Source organism: Corvus cornix, chromosome 9, assembly GCF_000738735.6.
Source record: "Corvus cornix cornix isolate S_Up_H32 chromosome 9, ASM73873v5, whole genome shotgun sequence".
Lineage (NCBI taxonomy): Eukaryota > Metazoa > Chordata > Aves > Passeriformes > Corvidae > Corvus > Corvus cornix.
The window spans coordinates 3,889,606-3,915,275 of NC_046339.1; the positions used below are offsets into that span (position 1 = coordinate 3,889,606).

General features: G+C 41.5%; 1 protein-coding gene across 5 annotated transcripts in view; it reads right to left on the reverse strand.

Annotated features, from left to right (window-relative positions):
• The window catches only part of MECOM (MDS1 and EVI1 complex locus), a 327,724-nt gene that overhangs the window by 159,444 nt on the left and 142,610 nt on the right, over window positions 1–25,670 (reverse strand). For all 5 annotated transcript variants that reach the window (XM_039557123.1, XM_039557119.1, XM_039557124.1 and 2 more), the window contains exon 2: window positions 22,065–22,414. In XM_039557123.1, the coding sequence (XP_039413057.1) occupies window positions 22,065–22,414 (350 nt within the window). The remainder of the gene's footprint in view (window positions 1–22,064; window positions 22,415–25,670) is intronic.

Consider the following 25,670-nt stretch of genomic DNA (forward strand, 5'->3'; position numbering starts at 1 on the left):
TAGTAATTACCAATAAAGCCCTGACGGCACTTTTCCACTCTCCACTATTGTTTTGAGCTTACAGAAGTACGTGGCCATAGTGTCGTTTTCGCGTGTCCCCTCTCCCACCCGTGGCAGAATTTCCCCCTTTTTCTTTGCCAACATGATAATCTGTTTCTTATGCCCTGGGTGAAGTTAAAACCTCGGCAGGGAGAAGGAGGGAATGGGGCTGCTGGGCGCTGACAATGGATGTTTTGTCACCGCCAGGAGCTGGTGGCCATCGGGAAGCGTGGACAAGTCCAGCCACTTGATGCCAGGGTGGATGATTTATTGCCGAAGTGTCTTCAGTGGCAATTGGACCCCTTCCCGCTGTCACTCACGCCTTGCAAAGATTTGGTCCTAAAGAAGAGGTTCCCCCCGGTCTAAAGAGATTACAATGCTTGTCATAAAGTGTCTTTTAGTGGAGGGAAATGGGTATGAAAATGGGTAAAGAAAGGAAACAATCGGAAGAGGAGAGAAGATGGATGTTCTGTAACCTTTTCTCAGAGACCCATTTCTCCTTCTTTTTCTCCTGTCTTTAGCAGGTTTTTGTTTTGGCTGATGACAATGCGTAATAGCCTGATAAATTGATTTTGTGAGTCCCCTTTCTCATCTCTTGAGAAGACACTAACTCGTTGGGACTTCAGAGGGCTCTCAGAAGCAGGAGACAACAATTAGTTTGTTGGGGATGTCAGAAAGGAGCTTCAAAGTTTTGCCAGGAAAAATCCTTTCTGACAGATCAGTGCTGACAACGTTGGCAGCTGCTAGGAAAAGTGGAGCTGGAAACTCCCTCCGACTCTCAGGAGCAGGGAAAAATTGCAGGACATTAACTCTGTACAGTGGGTTGGGCACTGGCCTTGTTGCATGCATGGCAATGACTAAAGCTTTCCACCAGATGAAAGAAGAGTAAGACACATTTAAAATAAAAAAATTTCAAGGGTTTTTTTTTTTTACAAAACTTTAATACATAATCTTTAAAAATTTCCACAAAATCAAGAAAGCACGTCATAGCAAGGTATGCTTCTGCAGAGTTGAAATAGGTAGTCTTGACACTTGTTTTAAAAACTCATCCCAGAAACACTAGTTTATGTTTTAAAAGTAAAGCATCAAAATGGTCAAATTTTTTTTGCCTCTTGAAAAGCCAAGAAACTCCTTCATGACTTTCTGAAAACACACATCAAAAGCAACTGCATCGAGGTATGTCTGTGTGCCTCCCAGTACAGGAAGCCCTGCAGAAGAGCTCTCCGTATAAAACCTCTTGAATTCAGCAATGTTGAATTTCTAAGCCTGGAAATAAAAATATCAGCCCTTTCCTTAAGGGAGAAGCACTGGTCAGGCCAGGCTTGCTGAAAAAAAGCCACTAGAACCAGTTTGTTGACAGATCACAGCCCCAAAGGGAAGCTGTGTTTCACAGGTTTTGGGGAGGAGGATCTGACACCGAAACCTGGCAAAGGCTTTGTGAACTTCCACAAAAGGAGCTGAGGACAATTAGTCTCTATTAAATTGATAGGGTCATGTTACACAATACAACTGCATTCCAGGAGAAGGGCATTGCACATGTTGATATGGGTTCTGGCACATCTGTTGGTTCCCTTACATATGTTATGAGACACAAACATTTATGTTTTCTTTCACCAGAGTTAATAATATAGATTTTTGCTGTTAAGTGGAAGGTGCCTAATATTGTGCTTATTGGTAAATTTTCCCATTAATTTCTCTCTCCAGACTCCCCTGTGCTATAATTTTATTGGAGATCTCAGAGAAGCAGAAGTAGCCTTTATTTAAAAATTTCTAGGAAAGATAAACTCTCAATACCACCATACCCATGTGATAAATCAATAAAAAATTATTTTAAAAGCTTTAGAAATCTTTTATCTTTATCATCCTATACCAAAAGTATATTTGATACAGGTTGGTACCTACCCATCTTATTGCTTTGTCTGTTTATTTCCTTGATAAACTGCAGTGAGCTTGGAATAAATCACATCCTGTCGGAATAGATCCTGCACAAAGAAAGCTTCCACTGAACAGAACTTATTTGAAGAGGAAGAGGAGGGATGAAGTGTATTGATAAGGAACTAAGCCAGACCTTTCAAACTCGGGGAGAAAAGGACACATTGTACATTCAGTAGTTACAGCCAATTTCACGAGAGTATAAATTGCTTCGCCAAAAATCTCTTCGGGTGCATTAATGCTGAGGTAAAGATGCAGCACTGGAGTAATAATTGCACAGTCATTTGCTGACTTTTAAAATCACATCAGTCCGAATAATATCACCCAGAGTTGTACATCCTGCTAGAAGCAGCCTATTAATATCACACACAGCACAGGTTCAACAGATCTTGACTAAAACTCAGATTATTGGAAAGGTGAGACAAGTCTGGTGTGAGAGCTGCAGACAAAGTTAGGCCCAGCAGACATTTCTCAGTCCATTGGCTGTTTCGAGCTGTTACTGGGAGGTGAAAGAGAATCAGGGTATGTAAGAAAAAATGCCCTTCAAGTGGGAGAGAAAATATGGTTTTTTCTTTCAAAGATACACTAGAACTCCATCAGGCTATTAATCAGATAGATAAAACTGGCACTTCAGTCCCTGCCGCTAACAGAACTCTGTGCAGTAACAAAACCTTCTCAACACACCAGGAGACTCTTAAAATTCAAGCACTCTCAAACTTAGCAGCACCCCTGAGAGCCACAAATTGAGAGAAATTAATTCTGTGCCTCTGCATCCCTCATTACCAGGAGAGCTGAAGTAGGTCAAATGCAAGTTAATCTCTTAAATTCCACTTTTGTACACGGATGTTAAAGCAGCCATTACTTTGGTACTGGCAAATGTCTCCAGGCTAAAGTGCAGAACTTTAATAAACTATAACAGGTTGGTATTGAATATAATTCCAGGCGAATGCCTGAAACTTCTTTTTTAAACATTTTAGTGCTGTCCCCAGAAATGCCCACCTGTAACATGCATCACTGTAATAAGCATGTCTGAAGGGTTTAGCTGCATCTAAACAACTCTTTGTGATGAACACTTCATTCTTTTGGAATTAGCAAATGTGCATGAATGTTAAAACAGCTTACTTTTTCATGTCAACATGAAACAACAACACCAAACAGAATACCATGCTAAAGATGATGCCAGGAGAGAGGCAAACAGGTTTTAAAGGAAACAAGCCCCTGCTGAATGATGCAATAACACCCTTCACACAGCAACACCTATGTCAAGAGATGTCTAGCACAACTTAAATGTTCCAGCCCTCATTTCAGTACACGTTATGCAAAGGTGGATCAGGTGTGGATGTATAAGAGAACAGACACCTTTGAAATCCAATCTGGACTCCTTACTGACAAAACCCACTAACACTGTAGTTTGATTTTTTCTACTGGTGCATCAGTCCTGAGAGCCCAGCTTTTAAACTGCTTTCCTGAGGAATACCATTGTGGGTAGAAATGCAAGAGGCTGGTGTTACTCCTGTTAAAACCACTGGCAAAACTGCCTTGCTCTGGAGACGAGGTCTCAGCCTGTGTAAATGCACCCACACAAGGTATCATGTTCATCTCAGAGAGTTACTCTAACAGAATTGTGATTTTTAGGTCATATACTTCATCAGATCTTGTACACAACTCCTGCTGATGCCAAAGGGAATTGCAAGCAGGGGAAGAGCACGTTAGATTTTCTGCAGTGGCTTCCCTTCTCCTCTTAATTCATCCATGGGTGATGTCCCTACCTACAGTAGCACTTCCATGAAAAACAATATATTCCTGTCTTAAGCATTCCAGATTTACAAAATAAACGTTGGAGAGAGTCACATATCTTCAGGTCAAAGCTCATACCTCAGTATGAGCTGGCCATTGCACATTTCTCCCTGCTCCTAATGCATCTTTAGAAAACACCCTGTTTGTCAGATATTTCAGCTAATGATCTCCAGTATCAGCCCAAGCTCAGTAGCTTTCTACAGATGGTGTAGCACCTACAAAGAGAGTAGTCAACCAGCAAAACTTCTTTAATATATTTGAAGAAAAGAAGCAAGTCCGATGCCAACAAAACCAAACCAAACCAAAAAGGAAACTACAAAAGAGGGTTTTCATGTTGTGATAAATACTGGTAGATTTTGAAATATGGCTTAATGACTGCAATAATATAGTGCTGAAAATCTGCTTCTACATACAGCCTGCACATGCCCAGGGAGTTGTGGATTTATTGCCACGATCTTGTGTTAGACAGTTGTGTTGATTCCTCCATATCTTTAGACGCAAGTAATAATGACAATTTTTGGAGGTAATAAAATTTCCCGTGTCTCTCGCATTAATGTGCTTCTATCACTAACTTCTTAGACACATTTGGAAACAATCAAGTTCTTATTTTAAGGAGTCTTAAGATAAGGTATCTGTGAGCTCTGCACTTGGGGTAATTGATCACATTTGTTTCCTGTACGAAGGTTCGACTCTTCTTTCCCTTAAACTTGGCATGTTTCTCATTACCCCATGCCTTGTTAGCCCGGTAGAAATGTTCTACCGTGGTGAGTGAAAACAGGACGATACCATTACAAACCACACCTAATCAGGGATGGCAGCCCTTCCCCATCTCCGGGATCTTGAGCACCCGGAATCTGTTCCACAGAGCCCTCCAAGGGAAGCAGGTACGTGCTGTGCTCCTGGCCACGGGTACAGCAACACTTCTGGCCTCCAGGCTGGAGTCCTTCAAGGTGGTTCTGCGTCAGGAAGGGACCACAAACTCCAGAAAAAGATAGGAAGTGCACTCAAGTCTGTTTTTCCTTCTGATGATAAAAGTGTTAGCTTTAAATTCAGGAAGCATCTTTGTCTTAGTTGTCAAATGCCACATGGTAGCATTTGTCTGCAAGGGGGGGTTTAATTTCATAATACAAGGTGTTTACTTAAAAACAGCCCTGTTATTCACACAGCTTTAAAAAAAAAAGCCATTAAATTTGCTCCCAGCAAAAGAAAAAATTCAGGTTTTTTCATGCTCTGTCTTTACATTGAGTTTATTATGTTGGAGTGGATCGTGCTCTGCTTACGTTAAGGGAAAGTCATGGTGCTACATCTACTTTTACCAGCAGAGAATTTGTCCTCATTTATTTTGATTGAAAAACTGCTGTTATGTTACATTGTAAATGGACTGGTCCTGTTGCATGAAAAATGTGCAGTGCTGTATTTTTAATTTCCTCTTCTTTGCATTCCTTCTCCCCCTTTCATACCAACGGTCAGAACAAGAAAACTTAAGCATTTACCAGAAAGACAGAGAAGCAACTTTACCTCTAAACTCAAAGCCATGTTTGTACATGAACCAGCAGGGAGGATTTTAATCAGGCCTTGCTGGCTCCGAGAAATCACCTACGGACAGCACGAAACTGCTGCAGGAAGAGAGGCTGGGAGGAGGCAGGTTTTAGGGGCATTTCATTTGACTTGCTATAGACTTGTTTCTTGTAATATCTCATTTAAAGAGCCAGGGAGTTTTTACCTACTGAGAAAATAGCCTGTAACAGCCTTTAAAATTCTTGCAGCTGGCCAGGTTTGGTATACCAAGGTAAAAGTCTCTTGCCACTAAGGGATCTAAAATACTTTCACTAAGTGTTCTTATATTCAAAAACTAATGCTGAAGTTATTATTAGCAACACACTATCTTCATCTCACTGAAGTTAATATTCAGAGTTGGCTACCACTGAAATATTTCAGTTTAGCAGAAAGCAAAGACTTTATTAGGGAAATGTTAAACCCAGTGAGGGATCATTACTGAGTTTAATTGATGGTAAAAAAAATAAAACTACTAAGTGGGAAAGAAAATCCTGTACTCATAGTGAAAATAGATCTCACCAAGAAATGAAACATTTCTGGCTGTTTCTCCTTTGAATTCCTCTCTTTTCCAAATATGCTTTTCATGCTGTATCTCTGCAGTTCACTGTAATCTACCTAATTTGTTCCCATGCTCTTTCTGAGCTGTCTTTCCTCTCTGACCATCTTGAGAACTTCACACATTGTCAACCTATCATAGGTGAAAGCTTTTGAAGATCTACTACTTTTCTCCAAGCCTAATAAGGTCAGCGACCTTTCAAGCTCTACTATTTCCTTTTCTATCATTAGCCTGATACGGGCATCAGCTACCTCTCAATTTTCTTCATCTCTTCAATGCCTCACTTCTTCCTTTGGACACTGTCTAATTAGGAACTTAATTTCCTCTTCCCTGATGGAGTTTTTGATAATAGAGAGATCCTATTCACCCCTGAATCACAGAGCAGCACTATGATTTCCTGCTCAGGGGTGTCTTCAGGTATGTTAATTAATTTTCACGGTGGCGGCTCTGCCACAAAACCACAATAGATCAACATCTCCCATAGGAAATCCACCGGTGGGGAACAGTCCTGCCCAAACTCAGGCTGAGTTAGGAGTGAAGGAGGACTGCAGTCATGGAAGTAGCCAAGGATGAGGCTTTGATGCCCTGCAGAGCTCATTTTGTATTTCTGAGCCAGCACTGCTTCTCTGTAGGAAAAGCACCAGCTTTTGGGAGACTTTTTCACATCCCCGTTCCTCAAACCCGCTGTGCTCCAGGGAGGACCTGCTCTTGCCCCAGGGCCATGTGCCACAGCCATGACCTGCCCACTTTTCCCCCACACAAACCACGGAGAACCTCAGCCACACAGAGGAGAAAAAGGGTCTGGGAGGAACCCAATATTTTTTTTCAGAACTGAGATTTTTTTAAGTCATTCCAAGAAGTGCCCATTTTTTTTTTTTCGAATGAACAATTATGGGCAAGGGAAATGCATTCTGTGGGAAAATCTTCATGCTAATTTAAAAGCAAAATGCTGTCCAAATAAACAGCTTTTCACCTCTTGCTGCACTATTAAGGAAATTTATGATTTGTTCAGTTTTCTTTAGCACTTTTACTGCATTTTTCTTTCTGCAGAGTCACTGGCTGCTCTGCCATGAGCCATGCCCTTCCTCCCCAGCCAGGGGATGTGCCAGGGCTGCTCTGCCATCCTTAAGACACTGAGAAATTTTTTGGTAGGAGACCTATAACTCATCTATGTACATCTCTGTAGGCTTGCATAGCAACCGCTGGGAGCAGAGCTGTGCTGGGGTTGCTGGCCTTGCTTCAGGAAGATATTTGGCAGCATCTAGCATGTCTGTCTGGGAAATTTGGGCAGTTTCTGATCAGTACTTGATGAAAGAGGTGCCAGGGCTGTCCTAGAGCTGCAGAACTGGCAGAGCCAAGGACACAGCCCAGGGCAGATGCTCCTGCACCCCCACCCTGGGACAAGGTGGCAAGAAACAGGAGATTCACTGGGCATTCCCTCTCCTTTTCCCCATCAGTGTCTCTTCTCAGATTTTTTTTGTGGTTAGCAGTAAACACAAATACATCTAGTAAAAAAACCAAAACCAAACCAGCAAAGCCTGTAGCCTGCTTGTCGTGTGTCAGGGACAGTTCCGAGGCCAAACTGCGTGATATTGGGGCAGAAGACAAATGTGAGGTTTCCCTTCCCCTTGCACTGCTCCTCTCTTGGTCATTCCCAATCTGTTCTCTGACATAACCCAACATAAGACACGAAGTCTCCAGCAGAAAGCATCACCTCCTGCTGCTAGCACAGCCCCTCCACACTGGGAGGACAGGGCTGCCATGGGGACCAGGCACTGAAGTGGGACTGGGGCACCCAGGGTCCCTGCCTTGCTTGCCTGAGGATTCCCTGGGCTCCTCAGGGCTGGGCAGAATCCCTCACAATCCACATGCCCTTATACCTGGCAAAAAGCTTGCTCAAGACCACCACTGGCACATGCAGAGGGGATTTGTAATTTCAATATTTTCTAGGTTTTAGTTAGCCTTTTGAAAGCCTCAAAAATTTAGAGGCAAGGCTCCCCCAAAACCCCTCGCCAGCACCAAAGCATTCCTTTCCCTCTTGCACACCTGTATCTCAAAATGACCACATTCCTTCATAAATTTATATTTGATCTACAAAGTTTTTTATCAATCTTTTTTCCTCTGTACTAAAGCATTCCCTTCCTCAGTGTCAAAACAGAAAAAACTTTGAGACCGAGTGGTGGATCTAGAGACGGTTTGTGCCCCTGCATGCCGCTGTTTGTGCATTTTCCCTTCCTTTCTTAAGCCAGGGTTTGAGATTTGAGTTATTCCACAAACAAGACCCAAGAGAGACACAATTAGACTCCCCTGGAGACTGACCCCTTATAGTGCCCACCTGTAGCCGGACCCAGATAGCATCCCAGTGCAATGAATTAGCACTCTAAGCTGATTAGAGCAGCTCTGCACAACTCTATTTTATTGACACAATGAAGAGAGGACAGAAAAGGGCCTGAAATGAGAAAATCATTTCCATGCTGACTGAATTAAAAGAACAAAAGAGCTCCTTGCAGTTGCAGCATTCAATTTGTCGGAAAAAAAGGAAGCCACTTAATGGATCACAATAGATCTGAGCAGACAGATGAAATTTAAAACTTCGGCATGAGTGCGATTACCAGCTAAACATATTCTCAATCATTTCCTCCATATGCATAATTTAGTTGGATTGTTTACTTCGAGGGTTTGTTGGGGTTTTTTTTGCAAAAACACTATGGGAGATGTTATCTCCTAAGTGTCTTTGCATCCCATTTTTCCCAGTCTGGAAGGTTGTTGTGTTGGCTGGTAATATATTTTGTTGTAACACAAATTGCACTAAATTGTGGCTGCCTACGTTTCCCTTCCTCCCCTGCCTCTAGAAGTAAATTAATATTTTTGCTGTATGGAAACAAATAATGTAAGATCATCTTATTCCAAAGCAGACCTAAATTGATTATAAATCACACGCATTATTCTGCTCTACTTCCAGGAGAACAAACGTACTGCAACTCCTATTCTAGCAAATATATTAGTTTGTGCCACTATAAACAGCCTTCTCATTAAATTTAGGCTTAAGTTAACAGTAATAAGACAAGAATAGAGACTATTAAGGGGTTTCTCTGAGTGATATATATAATTACTTACAAAAGAGATATGCAATTTACTTTAGTATTTTCAAATCAAAATCTACTTGCCTGTATGAGGAAATATACCTTTAAAATAAAGCTGTGAAATAAATTGAAAACATCAGTATTTTAGGCTCCCTGTCCTCTAATTATGTAAAAGCTTGAATCTGAGTCAGTCCTAATTCAACAGTGAAAATCAGTTGCATGTGTAAAAATATTTGACTTTCCCAGATTATATTTTTATTTTCTACATAATGAAGTATTAAAAGAAGAAAACGGCAAGCACATCACTTCCCTGCACATTCCTTGAAAGTTAAATATTTTGGATTATGGAGAACGGGGCCCTTCTTTTTCTACACAAAATTTTAAAAGCTTATATCTTGTTACAATATTTACAAATCAAATATCTCTCAAAGGCCCAAAATTCAAAACAAAAGTCATTTTCTGAGCCTCATTATGACTTCAGAGCATCTGAATTCAGATCATTTGCATTGATTTGCCCTGACATATATTTTTATTTTTGGAGCATGTTTTAATCAGTTCACTTGACATCCTTTTTACTATTCAGTTTGCAATTTTACCAGCTTGTTTGCGTCTAATTTTGAGGTTAAAAAAAAAAAAAAACAGTAAAGGAATTATAATTGCTTATAACTCCCCCGTTTTGAAGCTGATACCCTGCTAAAGAGAAAACCAAGCTGAGCACGGGTAAGGTTTACTTCTGCTGGCTGCTATTACTGATTTGACTAAGCATTTCACAGGGGTAAATACCCAAATCATTCGGGGAATGACTGACACAGTATGACATGTGGTTAACAGCCTTACCCTGCGCTTTGCCTTCACAAATCTCACTGATGCCAATGTAACCTTCCAAATACTTCAGATAATCATTTTCCCCCTACTCAAAAAAATTTTACAGCCACGTCTGAACCATTCAAAGGATTCCCGACTGGAAAGATTACTGTAACCATTTCTTTTTTCATCCTTTTTCTTTTTTTTTAACCTCCCAACTGATTGAGCTAACAGTTTTATATGTATATATATATATATAAAATAATAATAATAAAAAAAAGGCCATATATAAAGCTTTGGGATATTTTAGCAAACTCAACGTAGTGTAACTTTGCTGACAGCTTGTCACATTTCACTGACTGTCTGTCTGGGATCCTGCGATAACATCTGCATTCACTCAGGGCGAGAGCTTACCCTAAGACAAAAAAGTGGGTCCTGCCACATAATGCTCCATCATTCTGTCAGTTCTGACATGGCATCTGAATTTTTTTGAATCACTAAACACTTTTGGGACTCTGGTCCTTATTATCTTTCCTTAGTTTCTATACTCGCTCGGCAATGCTGAAAAATGTAAAATGTGCAAACAAGGTAGTGGACGGCTCGGGCTTTTTGTCGTCTAATCCTCAGCCCCTCATTCATGCTCACTGTTAATCTCTTAAGACATTATAAAACTGTTAGACAAAGAAATGTGAATACCTCTGCTTCTCAGCAGAATGGGAGGAAACCAAGGAAAATCTGGATCATGCTAAGCTTTTCTTTTCACCACAAAAATGGTAACTTAAACCTGTTGCATCAAATTATTTATAATTCCCAACACTAAGGCCGTTTTTTTTTTCTTCTTCAGCATTACAGAGCAAGCCTGGCAATATCACAGGAGGAGGAACAGTACTACTGAGCCTTTCCAAACACATCAAATGTATAAGTTACATATAAAAAATTCTACAAAGCCCATCAAAATACGGGCAAATTGGGGTTTAATCCCTCTGTTGCTTTGTGTTCAGCATGGCACAGGGCTCATGGTGCTGTCAGGGCTGCTGGAGACCATTTGGGGGATTTCTGTACTGCAGAAGGACCAGGGGCTCGGTGGTGTTGGATTTGATTGTGGGGATGTTGGGTGGGACGGGGCACGGGAGCCTCCAGGCTGACTGAAGCTTTCCTGGCTGGACGGGACCAGGGCCCCATTTCACATTAATCCAACTCTGTTTGGAGCCATCTGCTATTTCAGGTCATCATTTCACTCCTCCTGACTCCCACTGCTGCAGGGGCATTAGCATGGGGACAAAAGCTGCTCAAGCACCTATTCTAAACCCATTCAAGCTCAAACCCACTAAAAATCACACCCAAAATGATACTGTTGCAATCAGCTAAATTTTATTCAGGAATGCTGGGGCTGAAAACCAGAATTTTCGTTTTCTACTTCTGCATTGTTGTCATGGGTGGTGGGATCAGATAGTCCAGTCTTAAAAATACCAGAGAAGCACAAAAGTATTTGAATGAAAATGCCAAACAAGTCACTCTCCCTGAGCTAAATACCTACCACGAGGGTTTCTTTACACACAGAAACTTCTGTTAAAGCCATAATCTTCTAATAATTATTTAAACTATTGTGAAATCTGCCTGAAACATGTTTTATTCATCCCTGTTTGCATTAGTGTGAGGGAAAATAGCTTTAATGAGGGAAGTTAAGATGTTGCCTTTTTTGCAACAATGCCAGCCATCGAATTGGTGAGGTGACTTGAGAAAATCAGCTTCCAAAAGGGAATAGCGAGGGTCCATACTGGTAGGGATTGAGCTGCTTTGCCAAGAGTGGGACTAGTGGTCTTTCAAGCAGAGGGAAGAGTTTGTGGGAAGGAATGAGCAGACTGTGTCCACAGCAAAAGTAAAGTCCCAATACTAAAAGAACTGAGGAACACTAAGATTTTGACATGAGGAGAGCTGAGAAAGGAAAAGATATGGTAGAAAACTAAAATATGCTCAGGCACTAAAAGGCAGACAGAGCCTGGTCAGCAAACCACATGCACAGCCAGTGCTGGATGCCATTATGGCACTGCCCCACTGAAAAATAAACTGAGGAAGATGAGGGCCAGATATAAAGGGCAGAGAGAGATGGGTCTCACAAAAAAATGGAAGAAGCCAGGAAAAAGGAAGTTTTTCACAAGGCTGAACAAGGATTCCAGCTGACTCCAAGGTTTTGGAACAACATGGAGAACAGCAGCACAAGTTATGAGAGAAGGAGAACAGGGATGAAGGAAGTAAAGAGAAGGGCACAGCCCAGGGTCAGCAGGTAGACAAAAATGCAATTTGAGACCAGAGATCTACAAACAAATAATAAAAAAGGCCTCCTTCACATCATCTGAACTAGGGGGGAAATGGCAAAATACTGCTCTCTGTGCGAGAGAGGAGGTGTGTTTCAAAGGCAAGGCACTGAACACATCACTGCTCAGCCCAGCCATCAACAGCATTTTGCTCTGCAGGTACAGAGGGTTTGGTGGGGTCATTTCTGGGTTTAGCATTAAAGAAAGACTGAAAAATCGTTTTCTCTCCTCCTTGCTAACTGCTCATTTGGCTGCCTACACATGTAGATATTCCAAACAAGTGGGTGCCAAGTTAAGACTAGAAAGAAAAATCACTTTTTCTGTGTTTGCAAGCAAATTTTGCCTTATTTGAAGGTTAACACTATATCAGTACTTATAATTCACCTTTACAGGATATTTTCTGTAAGTGCAGTGATGCTGAAGCTTTCCCATCCCCAAACTTCCATTTTCCCCTCCAGGAGAGTTTCACTTTTTTTTTGCACAAAATCAACGTTACTACCATGGTTTTGAAATACTGTGACCACAAATCTCTTAAAAAACATTAATACGCAGATTTATTTTTTAGTAAAACACCCGTGTAGCAAATAGCTACACTCGTGGAAAGCCCATCAGTCACATGAGGCCATTTCAAGAAGATAGGAAGGTTCCTTTTGGAAATCCTGAGCAGCTCCACGCCGAGCTTCCAGCCCAGCCCACTCTGTGTGTGCTGCCAATACACTTCATCAAGTTAAGACTAAGAACAACACTTTGGGAAACCCACTATACACCAGAGCCCTTTACGCCATAGGCTTCACCTGATGAAATGTTATGCTTTTTGTGGGCTCTTTTACGTCTTTCCACACTAAACACGAGGTCTATGCTTTAAAAGGAAGGGCCACTTAACATTTGTATTTCTTTCCTGAACTAATGAGTATTGTATGCGCCAAAGTTTGTGCAATCACATAAAGTCAGGCAGGATTATGACAACCTCTGTCCTCACTCCCGTGTGTGCCACCTACCATTCAGCCAGGAAACATGAGGGCTGTCACAACAATAAAGCTCCATATTAATGCTCTCTGGGGTAGGAATACCCTATTAGCCGATTACTGCTTTCTTTTTTTGCTTCCAAATAAGTATACTTCTGTATGTGCCTGACGAACAGATCCTGAGCTGCAGGTTCTAGCAAACAAAATTTGGGCTTCTCTTCGGTTGCTCAAATTTTGTGATGTCTTTATTAGACCAAGTGCCCAGACTGCAATGCTATTGTTAAACATCAAACCTCAATGCTGTGTCCTCTGAAGTGCATGCATTCAGCTGGGTTAATAAGCATCTTGCCATACCCCAAATCCTGTGTTCATTTGCTTCTGTTTAATGAGGACCATCTTCTCCTGCCCACATGTATGCTCGTCTCTCCAGTGCTTGTTGAGCCATCAAGACACACCTTTGTTTCATTTAGTATGCAATTTTCACCTCTGACCCAAGAAACTAGTCTTAGGCTTCCTGAACTTTATTGCCTGTTAATAGACTGCTGGCTCTCTTTTCAGCAGTCATAGAAATGGTGGAGAGACATTTAATTGAAAAGAGGGACAAAGCTAGAGCCTGAAAGGCAAAGTCAGTAGGGTTTTAGACAAAAAAAAAAAAATCCAGCAATAATATGTTTGAGGAGGTTTGGATATTCTTTACAAGTTCGTGGCTCTTTACACAAATAAGAAAGACATCATTGATTTAATTATCTTCCCAGGGAACAATGGTGTAATACTCTGAATGGTGCTAAATGATTGATCTGGTAATTCATCTTCTGCTAACAGCTATCTATGCATTTTGTTTCTCTCCAGTCCTCAGCCCGATGACATTAGCAGCAATGTCACGGAGCAGTGCTGGGCTTTCATAAAACACCCACAGATGCTCTTTCCTGCCAGTGTTTAGGGACACATGGTTATAATTTTGTCTGTATTTCTTTGTTGTAGATTACTTTTAACTACATCTGTTCAATTAAAACAGAAAAAAGAAAGACACAGCTAGAGCCCATCAGCTTTATATCAGAAGAAGCCTTTTAATGAAATAGAGAGATTTAATTTTGTAAGTGTTCTGATGAGTGTGAGATGCCTTTATGTTTTTTCAGAAGTTCTGTTTGGTGAATAGTTAGGAAAGGACATTATTACAGCATAAGGATATTATTGTACACAGAAAGGCATTATTAAAAGTGATTTATTGTTCCATGTTAGGAAACTTATAGGAAAAGTCTGATAATATATTAAACTTGTTTATTATGGACTTCATATAATTTTTGAATAATGCCACTTTTTCTTTTGACAAGAGCAATAAACTCTGCTGATACAGACATACACTGATTATCCCAAGTCAACTGTGTTGCTTAAAGAAACATGCCCAAACAATCAGCTTCTGACAGCTGCATCTCTTGTTATTTACAATAGCCATCACAGTAATAACTCACCATTTCTATATTAATAAGGCAGTGAAATTTATTATGATGGTATTGAAAAGTTATTAAGTACTGCATCCCAAGTGACAAAGTACCACAGCACTGTCACTATCCAAAAGCAGTTGCCCATCCATCACAAAGCTTTCCAGATGGTCCTGCATCTTTATCGCTCCCAGGTTGGTGACATCACCTGTTCACCCTCTCAAAATTGATGATGAAAGCAAACAGATCTATCTTACTTACATTTACCAAATCAATTTAATTTTACAGGCCGTGGCTTAGTGACATATTGACTGTTTTCCTTAATGGCATCTACTGTACTTAATGCAAAGAACTCATCTTTGAATCCTGGCTTGCATAATGTGGCATTTCATAATAAATTTTTTATAACATATTTATTTAATGGGAAGAAATATGATTGTTTGTCAGTTCTATTAGATGCAATTATTATTCTCTTCAGTTTAATATTTTTTATTTTTCTTTCTGATGTTGTCTTTCTTAATGGCTAAATTCAATTTACCAGTTTTGTCTTCTAAAAGGAAGTCTGGCATATCTCATTTATTTTTCTTTGTAATTTGATAATCTCAAATCTAGTCCAGTGGCAGCTTTTGTCTCTATTAATTTAATGCTCTTACCTGCTTGGACAAAATGTTACTGAACTCAAAACTTACCTTGGTGGTGTTTAAATAAATAAAAATCTCTTTGTTCTGAAGAGAACTACAAATTCCTGAAACATCCTCTTGGTTCTGCTCCAAAGAAGGTAACAAAACTTCCTTCTCCCCTTCCTACTTCTGAGTCCACTTGACCCTTATGGTTTCACTCTGCTTCCCTCAGGAGTTAATGCTCCTCCTGATTAAATTAAAACCTCAGTGGCTTTGTGGGCAATACACACACAGACCTACAGAGAGGTTTCTGTGGCTTTAGACCATGCCATGGAATGTGCAGTTTCCTGCCGTCAAGGTCAAGGACATGGTGGAGCATCCACTGTGGGTGGAGAAATAGTCAATTCTACACAAACCATTCCAGGTTTCATTGAGACAAAAGGTTTTGTGAGATTTTACAGCTGTGCCATGACAACAGCTGCTCAGCCTCCTGCACTGGCTAAAAACCTCCTCCTGATGCTGTTGCCACGTTGATCTTGGGTTGGCTCAGAGACTCACCAGTCCCATGAGCACAGCCACAGTGCCAGAGCTGTCTCTGGGGTCAGGTGAGTGGCACCTCCCTTCCAGCACCCACTGCAGCCCCTCAGGTCCCTTGTGTGATATTGATCTGAAGGTTTTCTGAGAGCAGCTTCCCTGGCCGGCCCAGGAGGGAGCTTTGCAGATCTTGTGCTCCCCTTCAAGCATGCAGCAGCTTTGCCTGACCAAGAGAAGGTTGTGGTCTTTATCCAAAAGACCAAAGCATCACATCCCACCAACCCCATGCAAGACTGCTTAATCATATCAATCAAAGAATTAGAGGAATTGAAGAGTGGAAGTAGGGAATAGTAAAGAAAGACAACACAGACCAACACTGAATGATCCCTCTTGTCCTCACCCTCTTCCATCCACAAGAAACAACCCAAAGGACCAACAGATCCCCTTTTCTGTCAATACATTTAATTCAAACGGAATGACAAGTCCACCTGCTCATATCTTGCTATTCAAGGACCTAATATTTGCTCATTTGCAATTATAAACCCTGTGTTCTCCAGGCAGGCAGAAAGCTGGTGATAAGCCCAGGGAGCTGGCTGGGGTATGGTGCTGACATCCACTCTGAAGGCAATGCTCTGCTCATGAAGCAGCATCTGCCTGCATTGCCACAGGTCTCCTATTGCTGCTCTGCTCGGGCACAGCCTCACCACAAGACCCAGATGCAAACAACAGAATTCAGACTGGTAACCCTTGCAGCAATGTCCTTTTTGTACACAGCTCTGGAGGGGCCATCTCAAGCACCCTCATGCACACTCACCCCAGGCAAGACGTTCGGCATGAACTGCATCCCGTGTGCACCGAACACCGTGTCCCTTACAGAGAGCTTAACACGGCAGCTAAGCACGTGCTTAACTCAAACACCTGGGTAATCCTGTTGATGATAAGCTTGTGCCTAAGTGCTTTATTGGATCTCAGCCAGAGTGCTCTATGCCTTGCAAAGCTGAGCTCCAAATGGGATAAAACATCACCTATGTGCTGAAGACAAGGTAAGGATGTCACCCCCACCTGCAGCTGCCAGCAGTGGATGATCGGTTGATCTGGGGGAGAACACGCTCTCTGCAAGACTAGGTTGGTCTTGTATTGATCAAAAAGCAGTCCCACCTCCCACTATAAAACAAATCATTCCTTTTTAATTCCAAATAACAGAATAACCCACATCCTTGTTTCTGCTTTTGCTTCAATAATAATTTTGCAAAAATCCCCGGAGTCTCTATACTGCTGAAATCCATATGTAAGGAGAAAATATAGGCAAGGAATCTGTATTATACTTCCCTGCTTTCTAACCACCTGGCTGAGTGTGGTGCTGTTTTGCACGTTAATGCTGTTGAAAACAATTCAAGAAAAAGCCAAGATTTAGTCTGTAAAAGTCACAGACCAGTGGCAGTGTGAAAGTGTCAGACAACAGCAGAAAATCAAGAGGTTTTTTATTTAACACTAGGACACACTCCATATCCCAAAGAATAATATTCACAAGTGATGAAGTCTTTGTTCCTTCTATTTTTCCTTTCTCAAAAAAACCCATTATCTGCTGCTGTCTCCCAGAGTGATTTTCCTGACTACGAGGGAGTTATTTCCCTCAACACTGTCACTGTTTTTTAAGAGTAGCTTAACTCAAGTTTTAAGATGTGTGAATTCCACATGAAGTTATTTAGAAAACAAGACTTTTTGTTCTGTTTGTATTAAAAACAGAACAAACAACAATCAAAAATTCTGCTTTCAACATTCTGGCATAGATTTTTCCAACGGAGGACCCAAAAGCAGGGGCTAACATCTGTACATAGGAATTGGTCAGTAACTCCCACTGATTGCAGTAGAAGTTTTTGGATGCTAAGAAAACCAAGCTATTGGTTTAGGTGCTACAACCCAGATTTGGGAGCATATATATTAGATTTCATCTCTAAAAGTCTATACTTTTTTTTTTAAAGGTATTATTTAATTTTCATAGCAATATATGGTACACCTAGATCCCAGAATCTCAAATAAATTTAATTTTTAGAAGTGCCAAAAGACAGGAAAAGAGTGCAGAATTAAAGCTTCAAACTGCAGCTAATTCAGTCCCTACAAACTAGTGGGAAACTTGCACTCCAGAACAATTTTTAGGAAGCTTTGCAGTTTTCTCCAAGGACTCACATGAAAAATGTTAGAGGAGACATAAATAAAGAGCCAAATGGCCTCCTAATTTCCATTTAGAAGTAATAGCATCAGCTCAAGCATACTCTACCAAATATGAGTTGTTTTTCAGCCTCACTGGCATGACAGGAAAATATACTCTGCTCTATAAACAGATTATATGCTGCTTTATAAAGCTCTAAACTATTTTTTTACTTCTGTGACAGGTTTGATTTATTGGAGTTTATTGCTCCTGGTTTTGCCCTCCTAGTAAAGAAATAAAAGTTTAGGATCAAAAGAGCTGTGAAGAATTTGTTCTTATGAATGAGACTTTGAGTTTGCTAGAGCAGCAAGAGACCTGAATTTGGATATTGGCCGTCCCCTGGTCGAAGGTAGGTGCGTGTGCTTTGGCGACCCACTCAAAGGCTTGCTTTGAAATACTCTCCCAGTTGTTTTTCATAGCAGGGCATGAACCATGATGAAATCACTAAATTTGTGTTCCCCTGCTTTTGTTTGAAAAAAATTACTGCCATCCCTTAAAAGCTTGTTTTCTTTGTTGATTAAGCAGCAGTCAATTTTCCCTTTTCCAACAAGCACCGAGCAGCAGCCTCCCGACCCCCTCAGATATTCGGGCTGCTGGCAAATACTAAAACCCCAGTGACAAACTGCAAAAAAGCTCGACCTTTCCCCTTGTCCGGTGACCCCCTGTTCGATTTGTACTTTAGCTAACCAATACCTGATTAGATAATGCTCAGCTCCAGCCCCACAAAATGAGATAAAATTCAAATTTATGGCTTTTCATTTAAACTGATCTACAGCACTCTAATCATGACCCGAGCACGACGATATCACAACAAATTCTCTTTGTCCCAGAGTGTGTTTTATGGTTGAACTGTATAAATGGACACAATAGACATTGTTTTCCTGGACTTGCTCTGACAGAACTCTGTATTGATCCCATAGGGAGTCTTGCTATAGGGGAACTTTGGAACTGGCTCCATGAAATTCCTCAGTCTCCTGCAGAAAATTTTTCTTTATCGTCTACTGCCTGGCTGCAGAATTTAACAGCAGCAGTTCCTCCAGCTTCCACTTCTCTCCCAATTGCCACAGGCTAATCCCAGTATCAACTCAGATGGATGCCACAAAAACTGGAAGTCAGAAGTGTCCCACAGCTCTAGATACCCAAAACTATGATAACCCTTTGCAAGGGAATAAAAATGTCCTTTCCAAAAACGTAGTTACAGTCCAAATTTGTGTGTTAACCGTAAACTCTTCTCTCCAATGTGAATGTAGGGTTTGGGGTTAAAATTTTCTAGTGTAAGACTGTAGACTACCTAGCAATCCTAAACAATTGGAAAAAAGGAGCAAATGTTTTGTGACAGAATGGATAATATATGCAGTATCAGAAAAAGGCTGAGGAAGTTGTTCATCTTTCCTACCAAAACTATTTCAATGTTTATGTTTTCCTCAAAAACTCCTCCATCATCTTTGAAAGCCAAACACTATTGGACATTCAGCGTTCTACCTTAAACTCAGATAAAATGAAAATATTTATTTTTCCAATGACTTGATCATTCTCTCTGCAGCCACAGGGGAATCTGCTCAAGAGGTAAGTACACAAATAGTAGCAATGGTGCAACCCCACTATGCATTTCTTGGAGAACTACACACAAGAGGTGAAGAAACGAGTGAGCTTGGACATAGCAAAACACTTTCTTTGGCCTGTGGGACCAGGAGCAGCATGAACAGGTTGGGACATCCCTCCTTCTGAAGCCACCAGACACAGCTGACCTCCATAGTACCATGAATTATTCTAGGAATTACAGGTAATCAAACATAAGAGAGTACTGTGCCACATTCCACATCAATGCAATTCGCTCATCAAACAAGTATCATTATGGAAAGATTTTAAAACCTCTCATACTACAAGGTCACCTAAAACCTGCACCCAGCACCACACAGAATCTTTGGTTTTATCCTTCCTCCATTTAAGATTTAAATGAAATTTCACCTGGATTATTAGCAACAGCAGAATAAATTCCCATTTGTTGGCACCTGGCTGGACATACACCTTGTTGCCCAAAAGTGCCCATTTAAGCAGAAAACAGCAGTACCATAATCACTTAGATTCCCAAGACCATACTTAAACCTCAATAAATTATACTTTCGCTCACCATCCCACGCTGCCTTTAGCACTGCCTGAGCCCACATACCAGTATCAGCTTCTTTCCCCCTTTAATATCCAAAACATGAGCCAAGGACGTGGTGGATTCCTGAGGAGTGTGATGATGAGCATCTGGGGTGGAAGGTGCATCAGTAAAGTCATCTCCAGCACTACCAGGTTCCTCCACATCCCTCCTCTAGCCCTAACCATCACTATGTGCCATTTTACTCACTGTGCAAACTCTGGTAACCAGCATTTCTTTGTCTCCCTTCAACAACAGTAAATGTATTTAATTCACTTGGAAAAGTATTCAGTTTCAAGTTCCTCTGAGCATCACAGAATACTTCTGGATGAGTGACCAAATTGCAGCAGGACTTGACTGTTGATTTTGTGTGATTTTGCTCCAATACTTTTCAATAGCTTGCCCCAGCTGTCCCAAATAAATAACACTATTCAAATGGTACAAGTCCTGCAGCTTGAAAGGGATTCAGGCTGCCAGCTGGGCTTCCAGCACTATCAAGATATTCATTTCTTGTCTGGATATCACAGACCCCAAAATCTTAAATATTTCAAGCAGGAAAACCAGTCTCTAATATCATAGCATATTGCCAGCATCTAAGGGTGTGAAAATCTAGATGGGTTTCCCTCAGTCTTAGTTAGGTTATCCTTCCCTACTCCACTTGAGTGTCCAGTCTAAAATACTCTAAAATTTTAGAATATGTTAAACCTGCAAGTACAGCCATGTATCAACAGTTTTGCTTTAATTTCTGCTATCAATATTTGAGCTTAATTGTGGTGTGGTTAAAGGTCAGATTTTATGGTTTCCTGGTGCCTTTTTCAAATAATAAAGATTTCTCACCAGCAATTATATTGCATCACAGTCTGCTAACTCAGGAGAGTGCTGCCAAGTCTATGACTTCTCCTGACACTATTCTGTCACATTGTCACAGGTCTCACAAGAGTTTAAACAGCTGGATGGAAAGTTCGGAGTGAACTGCCCTAGTGTTTATGGATAGTTAAGAGCAAATCAAGTTTCCATTTTCCACCATATCTGCAAGGCTCTGCTCCACAGTGAAACTCCATTTTTCCTGGGAAAATGAACTCCCATCTCTCCAGAGGTCAGCCATGCCCCTGGAGAGCCATGCAAACCCTGCACGGCTCCCCTTATCAGAAGCCAAAGGAAACGTACAGATGGAAAGCCAAGATTGTGCTCTGTTCCTACAGCACATTGTTAAAACAATGAATAAAACCATACAGGAACATTTGTTACATCATAACACAACAGCAACACCACTTGATGTTTGAATCCCTGACCTGACCATGGACCAGGAGCTCAGACAGATCCACAGTGATAACACAGTGAGGAAAATGTTGCTCCTGAAGGCAGAGAAAGCAAGATCCAACACCTCTACTTGCCAAAGGGAGTCCATGAGCTCCTTCATGAAAAGCAGCATTTCCCAAAGCATCTGCAGAAGTAATATGAACCACACCACTGTGTGTGCTGGGTATGACACCAGCATCCAAACCTGCTTCACCAAAAGAATGGCAAAATTCCCATTAAGTTAAATGGAAGCAGGATCAACCCCCCAGCTTTTGAAGCCCCTAGTAGCACAAGGTTGTTCAATAGCAATTTTAGCCACACAACACCGGATTTTAGGGCTATTTTGGTATTTGTTGACAGAACATGGCAATTCACAACCCTGAAAGCAGCATCCAGTTTAATTTCAAACCTATTATGCAGCGATTTTGCAAATCCCTCAACCAGAGACATAATGCAGGACCATCCAAGACCTGATTAAAAATGGTATAGAAATGTTCCAACAACACAACTGTTCCTCACTTTCCTCAAAAGAAGCATCACCTGCCAATATCCACCCAGACAGATTTCATGCATGAAGAGCAATATTAATTTGACTTTTTTTCTTTTTCAATTTACAGTCATCTCTATCCAGAAAACCCCAAAAGGCCCCAAAGCAGTTTGTGCACATAAATATGCTTTGGCTGCCACAGGATAAGACTCAAATTCTGCAAATATTTCTGTGTTTACAGATACACAAGAACTCAACAGACCGAAAGAACGTACAGCATCTTACCTCCCAACCGTAACTGGGATCTTTCAGGTGTGGCCGCTGCTCTCCTACAAAAGGGCCAAATTTTTCCCCTGCTTCAATCTTCCTTTTGGTCCATATCCCTAATCCTGCTCCAGGAATGTTGGATTCTCGGAGCTCAAACTCTGAAGGAATGGGAATGTCATCAGGAATGTATATTGGAGCCTTGTAAGGAGAGCTCTCCTTGGGTGTGAAAGCTTCACTGGAGGTTGCCGGAGATGACGGCTCTTGGATGCTGATGGATGTTGGACACTGGACATTTGCAGTCTCTCCATCAGTTTCTGGCGCTTCCCGCAAGGGAAGTTCTGGAAAGCTCTCATACAAACATTCATCACCTGGAAAAGAAAGCCAAACAGTAGGATTTGAAACACTCTGACAGAGTCTGCACATGAAACCCTTTCAGCCTGCACATGGAATAGAAGGGACACTTTGGGAGACCTCATCAATCACTAATCCTGCTGCAGAGCCTCAGTGTGGACAGAGCTGAGCCTTTTCTCTAAGTGTAGGCCTGGGGGTAACACAGTGTTTTCTCAATATTCCTGACATCAAAAGTGGTTTGCATCACTGAGCACAGGCGAGGGAATTGCAGACAGATGTAAAGGCAGGCACACCCCATTGTCCAGTCGGGTCTGGATACAGCGCTGCGCCTCGCACACGCTTTGAAATTACAATTGAAAGCCAGCATTATATGTTACAACTGAAATCTAAGAGAAGTGAAAAGCAGGAAAGCTTCACTGGTCTTTCAGAGAGACAGATTGAACCTAAAGTAGTCAAAATTAAGTTTGATGGCCTCCAATTAGTCTTTGGAGAAAGGATCCAGCCTACCACACAACTCTTGGCAAGAGCTTCAGTTGATGTAAATCAGTGTCTTACCATTGACCTCCAAGAAATGCAATGGTCTGAAATAAGTTCAGGATCCAAACAGCACCTTATGGAGAACATGAACCTTCTCCTCTTACAGTTGCAAAAAATCCTGGGGCAGATCCAAAACACATTAAAAAAAAAAATCCTTCGTCTCTGGGGCTTAGCCAACAAACAAAAAAAAAAAAAAGACAAAAAAAGGAAAAACTCACTCTTTTTGACAGCCTAAAATGTAAGACTAATTATAAATTCTTTTTAGTCAGTAATGCTGAGTTACTTCAGCAAGGGCTTTAGCTGCACCAGCAATACCGTGCTCAACCCAACAATACATGCAAAAGGAGCAAAACAGCAAAACTAACCAAAAAAATCACCTTTACAATTTATATCCATTAAACTTATTAATGTTATTGGGTTTTTATACACACCAGAACTCATTCCACTTAATTAAAACATAAATAAGAGGTGAGAATACTGTTCTCCAAGGACTGAAATTGAGAGATCAGGTATTTAAAACCTGAGCTTGAAGATATTTGCATAATATGGTTGACCCAGAAACAAAAGTGTTACACTGGGCTTGGCTTTCAGAATGACTTTGTTTCAGTGAAGAAACAGGAAACTTTAAAATATTCTTTCAATTTCTTGCTCATTTAAGAAACTATCCATGGTAGATTAGCACCGTATGCCTTTTCCACTGGAAACTGGTCATAGCCCATTGTCTCTCACATCTTTGTTACATATTATCTCACGGTTTTATATCTGTACTTTCATGCTTCTGGTACTGCCTAAGACAAACACTGGGACATAACAAATCATTGGAATAGATTGCTCCCATCACAGGACTGGCAAACTGGATTCTTCATCTGTGAGCAATTTATTCACAGCCATGAACTGTTTTTCTTTCTTTTATGTGGCACTAGCTATGACCTCATACATGTCACAAGAAAGTTCAACTACCCGTCCCCTCAGCCTCCAGTTTGGCAGAATCTGCCTGCACTTTAACAACTGAACCCTATATTGATTAGTTTGTCACTTTCCTAATATCTGGCTTTCTGAGAAGTAGAAAATCTTGACTGACTCCACCATTTCACTGAGAAGGACACAGAGAGGGATTTTCCACTGCTTATGGTTCAGAACACCTACCTATCATAGCTGACTTTGGCAATGATGCGCAAGGGCTCGTGAAAGTGCTGGTGCAGAGAGCTTGCTCTGTGCCTACCACTTATGAGCCCATGCCATACCTTCCTGCCCACAGCACCCCTTATCTTGGGCTCCAAAGGACAGGAAAGAGGGCATGGAAAGGATAGAGACACAGCTCCACCTGGATGCCACCACCCACTTTGCCCTGCACTGAGACAACCGCTTCAGCAACCATGGCACTGCTGCTGCCCCCAAACACAGTCCTGCTCCAGCATGGTGGGACAGGTGACAGAGGTCCATCCACACTTCCTGAGCATCCCCCAAGACTTGAATGTTCTCCCTGACTTCACAGGCCGGCAGCAATGCTGCGTGCACCATGGGGCAGGCATGCTCCCTTTCAGATGCCTTCCCCCAACTGTTTAGATTGCAGTCCTGCCTAAAAGACTTCAGCTGTTTTTGAAACAGGGGTTTAAAAAAAACCCCTAACCCATGTATACACATGGGGTACAGGAAGAGAAATCACACAAGGAAAGTGATCTGGATGATGATAAGCACATGGCTCACTGGAAGGGGGGCGCCAGGGCTAAAAACTTCAGGCATCTAAATCCCACTGATTTTCCATGACAGCTGGGTGCCTGACACTCAAACTCCTTAAAAAGCCCATCTCACACAGTCATTGCTGTTGTCCCTGTCCTGCCAAGCAGTATCCCATAAAACCAAGGCTGTGCCCCATAGTCAACTCTCCTTCACAAAATAACAAGGTATCTCAGCCAAATAATTTAAGTCACGGCAAGCGATGACCTGCTCTGTGCCTGTCCCAAAGGGTCACCTTCCTCAGCTCCACTTGCCAGCAGTGCCTGCCCACAAGCCAGCACAAGCTGAGCCTTAAACATTTAGCAAGCACAGCTTTACAGATGTTTCATCTTCCCCAGGGACAGTCCAGTTTAATTTCTCTCTCACAGACTCAAAGGCCTCAGTTATACTTATCTCAGTCATTCTGGCTACGCTCGTTTTTAGCCATATAGGGTCAAACCTGCAGCTGATAAATTGGCCTCTGGAAGCCTGGCAGGGAGACAAGTCCGTTTGCTGGGTCTATTGTGCCTCCTTTGATTTCCAGCAGCCACACCCGATGTCATCGTTAAACACAGGCTTTCAGCTTGAAAGCTCTGGAAAATATAATATGCCTCTATGCCCCAAAGCCCTACGTGTGGGTAAAATGGACTACTGAAATAGTCCTTTGCCTAAAATGGCAACGTATTCCAGCAAAAAATATATTTTTAAACCTCAAAATAGACGCAGAGTCGAATTATGACTGACCAAGAGATGGGAAGACCATTAAGACATATTAGTGAAATTAATGATAGAAGCAGCTCTATTAAAACCAATGTAGATGAACCAAGGTTCTGGTCCTAATTTTCAAAGGGTGTATGACTATTCTTCTTAAAATTTGCACCCACAGGGATCAGAGGGAATTCCAGCAAAACTGTAGGATATTGACTGATAGAAAACCTTTGCAAGATTAGAATTAGACACAGGGACTGTGCTGATAAGCATCATTTCACAGTGAACTGCAAATCGTTCACACAGATAGCA